Here is an 8,952-nt window from a genome sequence, read left to right as displayed (position 1 = left end):
TGAATAATTTTGATGACGTTTATTTGCGTAAGTTACTAGAAGAGCTTCAGCGGATGTCGTGAGTCAACGTCGGCAACGCCTCCCAGCCGTTGTGTGAGCGAGTCCCTTTTTATAGTGTCCTAGGAGAGGGGAAGAATCTTCATCGGCACTCCGTGCACTTCCCGTCTCTCTGGATTATGGTCGCATGCCCTTTTAGTCTGCTGGCCCGACTCGAGTCCATACTTGAGTCGGACCGGTTTGTCTTGAGCTCGGCCGTGAGTCGTCCTGCAGCTTCGCCTGCGTGAAGTGAAGCCGTGCAGAAGCTTCTTGTTTGTTGGATCGTCTTCTATCTTTAATCCAGTCAAATGGCGTCTCCTTTCCAACTTAGCAAGGTCCATGCATCGCTATTAATAATATTAATTAGTTAATTAATTATTTTGTTTGCCTAATTTAACAATTATTAATATGCAAGACGTCATACCTAACTTAGAACATTCACATCATATATACTAAATATACATTTTACTTTAAATTTTACACTTTATCTAAAAAACCTTTTATATCAAATACCTTATTAATTCTCTAAATTTAGATTTTATGAATAGATATCTTAAATTTTAGAGATATTGATTGAAAAATTGACATGATGCTCTAAAGTACCTAAATGATGCATCATATTTTAATCTTTAATTAACCGTACACTTAGATCGATACACATTTGACTAATTTGCTTTAATCACTCCATTACTGTCCAACTAACATTTGAGTGAACCTTGTAAAAAGTTTTGACCAAAAGAACAAAAGGCAACGTAAACAAACATAAATAAGAAAAAATAATTAATGATGTAAAAGTCTAATTTTTTATATATAAATTAATAATTTAATTAAATTATTCCTTTAGAGGTGTATAATATATTAATATGTGTTATGTGTCCATGATATCGTTTTCAAAAATATTTTCTAAATCACTTTCATTGTTTTTAATTAGAGTTCGACCAAGTATTTTTTTCACACAAAACTCTCGTCTTGAGACTTGAAAGTGATGAACTAGTTTGGCCGATTTCAGTATTTCACTTTTCCACTTCGAGTTAGGCGCTACAATAAGTGCCTTCTAATCTCAATTTAAATTATAGGGAAATACCTGCCGAATTGAATTGGCTAATATGTTTAGCACATTCAAATTAATCGGGTCATTTGGATTGATTGGCTTGGTCATCCGAACAAATTAGATTGCTCAAATTGCATGGCTGAAACGAGTGACGAGACCGTTTAGCCTACCAACTTCATCAACTTAATGACCTAATCAAATTGATATGATCAACCAACCCAAATAAATCGACTGAATTGACTAACCTAATAGGTATGACTGGCTTGGCCAAATCTATGACCCAACTAGAGGAGTTGCCCCTAGCTTAACCCAATCTAACCGACCCACCCAATGTCCCCTGATTTGACCGAATTACTTTGCTACCCAACTTGTGTGATTGACTCGATCAAATCACTTATCGCCCAATCAACCAACCCTATATCCAACTTGATCAGTCGACCTGGCCCATCCAACTCACTTGGATTGGCTCCCTAGACTGCTTGCATCGTTTGTTCGCCGAGTTGGCCAAATGACTTGGCCTTCTCATTGTATTTGGGCAGGGCACCATTCTCAAAAGGATGAGTTTGCATTAAAAAGGGTAAAAATTGAAGAAGAAAGAGCATTTCATTTCCTAACTTAGCAAGAAAATGGCTTACCTGTTGGCAATTTATATTAATAATTTGATTCAGTTTTTAATAGATTATAAGTATATTAAAATTAACATATGTATTTTTAATAAATTATAAGTATATTAAAATTAACATATGTATGATCTAATTACTTTACCAAATGTACAGAAGTTGATAGATCTAGAGGACCTGACACTAGGTTAAAATCCAACTAGATTTGCACGATCCAATAGCGGGTGCGAAGTTTAGATAGGTCAAGGAGTGACCCAATATCAGGCAGGAAGTCTGGTTGGATCCGAGGGACCTGACAACTGGTTAAAGCCCAGTTTGGTCCGCGGACCTGACAACTGTCGGAAAGACCTAATGGGTGAAAGGTAAGTCAAGCGACTGTAGTTGGTAAGTAAAATGTAAGCAACTAGAAGAGAGATCTAGTGAGAACGCATTCCTGGTTGAGAGAACAATAGAAGTCGGTCTAGCTTAGGTCCATTTAGGAAACCTAAGCTGAGACCTTGACTAGATCCTAGTCTCGGGGAAACATGATCTAATTAATACTGCTACTATATTGCGCTAACTTTATTTTGTAGGATAAACATATTTTGGATGTATGGACTAACTCTTTTTTGTAGAAAAGAAGAGGGTGAAAAAGAGTGGTTCGGGCGCCTGAACCAGTTTTGCTCGGATGGGTGCCTAGCCAGGCACCTGGGTGGTCTGAGCGCCCAAAGTTAGTCCAGGCACCCGAGCCATAAAATTTATCCAAAAGCTGAGTTGAAGCGCGTCGACTGACCGAACTTACATCAACGGTCTAGGCGCCCAGAGGGGGTCCGGGAGTCCGGAGGTGGATAAACTTCGAGGATTAAGTTTCGACGAGAGCTCACCACGTCAGCACATTCAAGGTGCCTGGGAAGGGATCCAAGCGCCCGGATGGGGCTATAAAAGCAACCTTCGACCAGCAACTTCAGAACATCAAGTGCTACGATTTTTATTCCTGCGCGCTGCTCCGAAAAAGCTCCTATGAAGCTGTAACACTCCTTTGACAATAAGCAATCAAGTTCTCCTTACTTTCTTTGTTGTCAGTAACCTTTTTTAGTTCACTTGTACTTCATTACTGTATTATTCGAACTATTAGTGGATTATCCAACAAAAGCATTCAACGAGTGCATATCTTATAGTTGGAGTCGTCAAAGGCTCCGAACTAAATAAAAAATTACTTGTGTTAGCGTGTGCCTGTCTTTTTCTTTCTTGCTTCCTTCTCCTTAAGTTTTTATCCACTGCATATTCTCGGCATTCGAAAAAGTGATGATCACTATTCACCCCCTAGCATCTTTACGATACAACAAGTGGTATCAGAGCCAAGTTGGCTCTGAATTGGTGCAACCACCAATCAAGTAGGGGTGACTTTCAAATTTTCTATTAATCTTTCTTTTCAGTTTTGAGATTTTAGATATAGTCTAAATTGGTGCAATTACCTTTTTTAGACAAGTCTTCTCGCATCTTTCTCCAATATCTTGAATTAGTGCAAAACCAATCAAGTCTTTCTTTTTTCCCACACTACTTATCCCAAGACCAAGTCTTAGCAATATTTTTAAAATTTTCTTTTAGAAATTAATAATCCAAAATGAGGGATACAACACCGTTCGTCCCTCCTCTTCAACGGGGGCAACTTCTCATATTAGAAGAAAGATGAAAGTATACATAAAAATACATCGATCAATGGTTCACCATCCAATGAGGATACATGGTGTCGATAGATGAAGCAACTAAAGTACCCCTCGACCTAGAAAAATGGAATTCGAAAGATAAGAAAAAGGTCCAGATCAACTCAAAGGTAATGAACACAATCCAGTATAAACTTACAAAGAAAGAATTGAACCGTGTCGACCCACACAAGAATGCGAAGGAGCTATGGGATAAGTTAGTCGAATTACATGAGGGTATGACCAATTCAAAGGTAACCAAGAGATAATTACTTTTGAATAATTTATTTAATATTAAAATATAGAATGGAGAAATAGTTACTCAGCTACATGCAAGAATCAATGATATTCTGAATGAGTTCCACCTAATCGGTTACCAACTAGAAAACATGGATGTAATCAGGTATGCCTTAAACTCTTTTCCTCGAAATGCACTGTGGGCATCTATAGTAGATGCCTATAAATTTTTGAGGAACTTAAATAAATTAAAATTAGATAAGCTATTTTGTGAACATAAACTCTACGAATAAGCTAACTCAAAGAAGGTCGAGAAAAGTGTGACTTTTTTTACAGATCCATCAAAAGAAATAATAACTACAGCTCGAGTCAAGCCCGAGTCAGAAGATGAATCTAACTCAGAAGCCGACGAAGAAGAACAACTAGTGAACATGGTTAGAAAAATGTTCACTAGAAGAAAGAGCAACTTCACAAAGGACTTATAAAAGGTAATTGGTAATTTATAACCTTAAGTGAAAACTCAAATTTAATACCTTAATTCAACCAAATTAAAACTTAAACTAACCTAATTTAAATCATACAAATTACCAATCAATTAACTCAAATCTCAATTAAATATTATCAATCCAAACATAAACCTGTTAAATAAACTTATTTTGAACTTAACTTTAAATTAATAAAATTTAGTAACTTAAGAAAAAAACTGAGAAGGTGCACAATAGACTAGAACTCTTGTTATCAAATAAATTTTTAAGTGATTTACAAATTCTAGGAAAATTATTTACTTATGTTTTTTAAAAAATTTTCATTAGTGTTGTAAAATTATTTTGGCATTTGTTTAGATTAAACTCATAGAAAGCATGATCCTATAGATCTAGGGAACGAGCATCTCACAAACATATTAAGTTTACCTTGATTGTGTATTCAGAAACTTAAAATGACGTGAGATGCGTAGGCCTTTTTCCTGAACTTTAGATGGTTATATCAGTGCATCAACATAAGTCTGAGCGAAAAATATAAGAAGACATTGACCAATTTAAGTAATCCTTTTTCAGTAAATATCTAATTGGACATATTATTACATAATTTGACTAACTAAGTGAATACTGTTATCTTTTAGTAGATAATTAGTAACTAACGGTTAGACGTGTACTAAGGATATTGGTAGTTGAATGATTATTTTTAAATAAAGATATCAGATTCAGGGAAGGATCTAATTTCAAATCATTAGTAAAAAATTTTAAAATGTTTACTTGAGAAATTTTTCTTGAAAAAACTTTTCCTAGAAAATATTTTGGAAAATTATTTGCTTTGAAAAATACATAATTTTGAAAGTTTTTAAAAAATCAGACCATTTTTAAAGCTTGGGAAATTATTTTGAATCCTTACTCTTAAAATTATTTTGAAAATATTTCTTACTTGAAATTTTTTGAAAACATTTACTAAATTTTTTTGAAACATTTATCAACAAATTTTTGAAAGCATTTTTTAACTTTTCTTTAAAATTACTTTGAAAATCTTTCTTAGAAAATTTGTCTTTAAACTTACTATGAAAATTTTTACTTAGAAAATTGTTAGAAAATATTTACTAAGAATCTCATTACTTTGTAAATATTTACTTAGAATTTTTTTCTCTTACAATTACTTTTGAATATCCTTATCCTTGAAAAATTTTACATAGAAATTTTTGAAAAAGATTACTTAGAAAATTTTGAAGAAATTCACTTGGAAAATCCTTTGACAAAATCTTACTTGGAACATAATTTTGACAAAGTTTTACTTAGAAAATGCTCTTAAAAATTATTTGTAAATTTATTTTTTTTTGCTAAACTTAACTTTTGTTCAAACCTCTCCCTAAGCCCGATATCTATAAAATGTTTACTTTCAGTTATATTTCTGTATTAATGTTTAGCATTGCTTATCCCATATTATGTCTGTCTTTCTTTTACCTTAGATATTTTTTTTTTTATGAATATCAAAGGGGAGGATAAGAGTTAATATAGAAAAAGAACAAACAAATTTGATCGAGTAAATCAAATTCAAAATTAACTTAGATCATTTATTTACATTTTACATATTGTCTTTCAATATTATTTTTTTATAACTTTAACTCAGATTGTTATTGCATCAAAAAGGGGAAGATTATTGGTGCAATTTGCACTAATGATGTAACTCAGATTTTGATGAATGACAAATGGATTAAAGTTAGAGTGTTTATGGTCTAATTGCTTTACTAAGTGTGCAGGAGTTGATAGGTCTAGAAGACCTGACACTAGGCTGAAATCCAATTAGGTCTGCGGGACTCGATATTTGGTGCGAAGTCTAGATAGATTAAGGAGTGACCCGATATCTGGTGAAAAGTCCGGTTGGGTCTGCAGGACCTCACAACCGGCCGAAGTTCGGACCTGACAACTAGCAGGAATACTTAGTGGGGTAAAGGCAAGTCAAACGAATGTAGTTGGTAAGTAAAATGTAAGCAACTGGAGGAGAGATCTAGTGAGGACGCGTTCCCGGTTAAGGGAACAGTAGGTGTCAGTCCAGCTTAAGTCCATTTGGAAAATCTAAGCTGAAACCTTGACTAGATCCAGATCTCGGGGAGATAGGATCTAATTAATAATACTACCTTATTGTGCTAACTTTGTTTTGTAGGATAAACATATTTTGGTTGTATGGACTAATTTTTTTTTTGCAAAAAAGAAGAGGGTGAAAAAGAGTGGTTCGGGCGCTCGGAGTTGATCCAGGCGCCCATACCAGTTTAGCCCGAACGGGTGTTTGGCCAGGCACCTGGGTGGTCCGGGCGCCTGGAGTTAGTCCAAGTGCTCAGACCAGAAAATTCATCCAAAAGCTGAGTTGGAGGGCGTCAACGAGCCGAACACACGTCAATGGTCCAGGCGCTTAGAGGGGGTCCAGGCGCACAGAGGTGGATAAACTTCAAGGATGAAGTTTCAACGAGAGCTCGCTAAATCAGCATAATTCATGCACCTGGGAGGGGATCCAGGCGTTCGGATGGGACTATAAAAGTAGCCTTCGACCATCAGTTTCAGAACATCAAGTGCTACGACTTTCATTCCTACGCGCTGCTCCAAAAAGGCTCCTACGAAGCTATAACGCTCCTCCAACAATCGACGATCAAGTTCTCCGTTCCTTATTGTTAGTAACCTTTTTTAGTTCAATTATATTATTCGAATTATTAGTGGATTGTCCAACGAAAGCACTCAATGAGTGCGGACCTTAGAGAAGGAGTCGTCGAAGGATCTGAACCAAGTAAAAAATTACTTATGTTAGCACATGCTTGTCTTTTTTTTTCTCGATTCGTTCTTCTTAACATTTTATCTGCTACTTATTCTCAACTTTAAGAAAAATGACGATCATTATTCACCCTCCTCTACCATCTTTACGATCCAACATTATGCCCTTTTTTCAAAAGAAATTATTTTTCTCAAAAAATTGTCTATTATGAGAAGAAAGATTTTGATTGACAAAAAAAAAAATCATTTATCATGATTTTAAAAAAAATCTTAAAAATAGTTTTATGAAAGAAACATACCTAATGTAGAATCAACCACCACAATATCCATGGATCAGATCATCTACAATTCTACTTTATAGTTTATTTTTTAAAAAAAAAAAGCTCCTAACAGTCAGATATTGAATGGAATTGAAAATATTTTAATAATAATTTGTTATTTTTTCACATTTGAATCAAAACAACTTTCCCTCAAAAGAACACTTGAGTCTTTTCATTCATTTTATTTTATTTTTAGAAGGAACCGGTGAATGGAATACTAGAAACTTGTTCCTAACATTCTTTGCTTGAAAAAATAAATGCAAAATATGTGTATGAGAGAGAGGACGCTCAGGAGTGTAAGGTAAAAATGTGTATATCAAAATCTTATATATATCTACTCTTTGACTCTCATTGTATAGCAGTATCCCGTCATAAGTTTTTTTTTTTTTAATTTTTCTATTATAACATCGCTCCGTCAAAATGAATTTTTAATTTTCTATTATAACAGCGCTATGTCAAAATTTTAAAAATCCTAAATTATTTTTCTACTACATAATCATCGTATTGTAACCATTATAATTTTATAACTACTACAACATAGTAGATTATAACTGCTACACTGTACTAGACCAGTACATTATAATTATAAAATCATAACTGCTACAACATGATTGAATTAGAATAAAATCATAACTGCTAACAACATGATTGAATTAGAATAGCATATTAACTATAAAATCGTAGCCACGACAACGTTTGTAGTTGCTATAACATTCTGATCTAATCATATTGTAACAAATATGATTTCATAGCTGCTACAATATATTAGTTCTACAATGTGGTTAGACAAAAAATTAGAATATTGTAGCAGTTACAGAATTATAGCTACTACAATGTTCTGATTTAGACACATTATAGAAGTTACGATTTTATAGTTACTACAACATAATTAATCCAAAATATTGTAGCAACTACGATTTCGTAGTTGTTACAACGTGATTAAACCAGAACGTTATAATAACTACAGAATCATAGCTTCTACAATTTAGTAGGACCACAAATAAAATCGTTGTAGTAACTATGGTTTCGTAATTACTGCAACACTAGATCTACTAATTCTGACGGGTACTACAGTAGAAAATAAAAAAAATCTCACAGAGTATTACTACAGTAAAAATTGCCCGGTGAAAAAGGGTCATAGTCGGCAGCAGGAGTCGGAAGCATATGCGCTATATATATATATATGAAATTATCCTAGAACTATAATTTGTGAAATATATTGAACCTCTTGCCTGTTTATTAGTATATATCAATGGATTTATTGATATTTCATACATTTCTACACTATGGCTGCAGCATTACCGTTTTCCAATATCCTTTCGATCTGTTTTGTCTGCATCAGTGTTGTCGACTCCAACCATATCAGTACTCTCATATGGGAGTACCACCACAGGTGCCGCATGAACAGCAGCCCACCATTCTCTTAGAAACTTCATGACTTTGATAACCATTTTCCTTCGGAAGTCTAATTCACGAGTAAAAAGATCGAAGATAACGAAAGCAAGAATATACTTAAAAGGAATCACAAGGAGAATAATAGCCAAACCGAGAAGCACCATGGCAATTTCAGATGTCACCTGCAAGAAGTGCAAATAGAATTAGTGTCTTCTACCTCAAGCAATCTTTGAGCAAAGGAAGGATGAAATCGTATTGATTTTTTTAATCCAAAAAGTCTTCCATATGATTACATCTTCCACTTAAGATTCTTGACACTCCAGTAGGGTAACTTGATTGCTTGAACAGCAAAGTTTAATGAGA

General features: G+C 34.1%; 1 protein-coding gene across 1 annotated transcript in view; it reads right to left on the bottom strand.

Moving 5' to 3' along the window:
• Positions 1–8,275: 8,275 nt before the first annotated feature.
• Positions 8,276–8,952, bottom strand: part of LOC122043880 — a 29,001-nt gene continuing 28,324 nt past the window's right edge. Inside the window, exon 9 of the mRNA XM_042604447.1 lies at positions 8,276–8,771. Within this exon, the coding sequence (XP_042460381.1) occupies positions 8,493–8,771 (279 nt within the window). The 3' untranslated portion in view covers positions 8,276–8,492. The remainder of the gene's footprint in view (positions 8,772–8,952) is intronic.

The sequence above is a fragment of the Zingiber officinale genome, chromosome 2A, assembly GCF_018446385.1.
Source record: "Zingiber officinale cultivar Zhangliang chromosome 2A, Zo_v1.1, whole genome shotgun sequence".
Lineage (NCBI taxonomy): Eukaryota > Viridiplantae > Streptophyta > Magnoliopsida > Zingiberales > Zingiberaceae > Zingiber > Zingiber officinale.
Note: the sequence above shows the minus strand (reverse complement) of the source record. Positions and strands in the feature narration are given on the sequence as shown.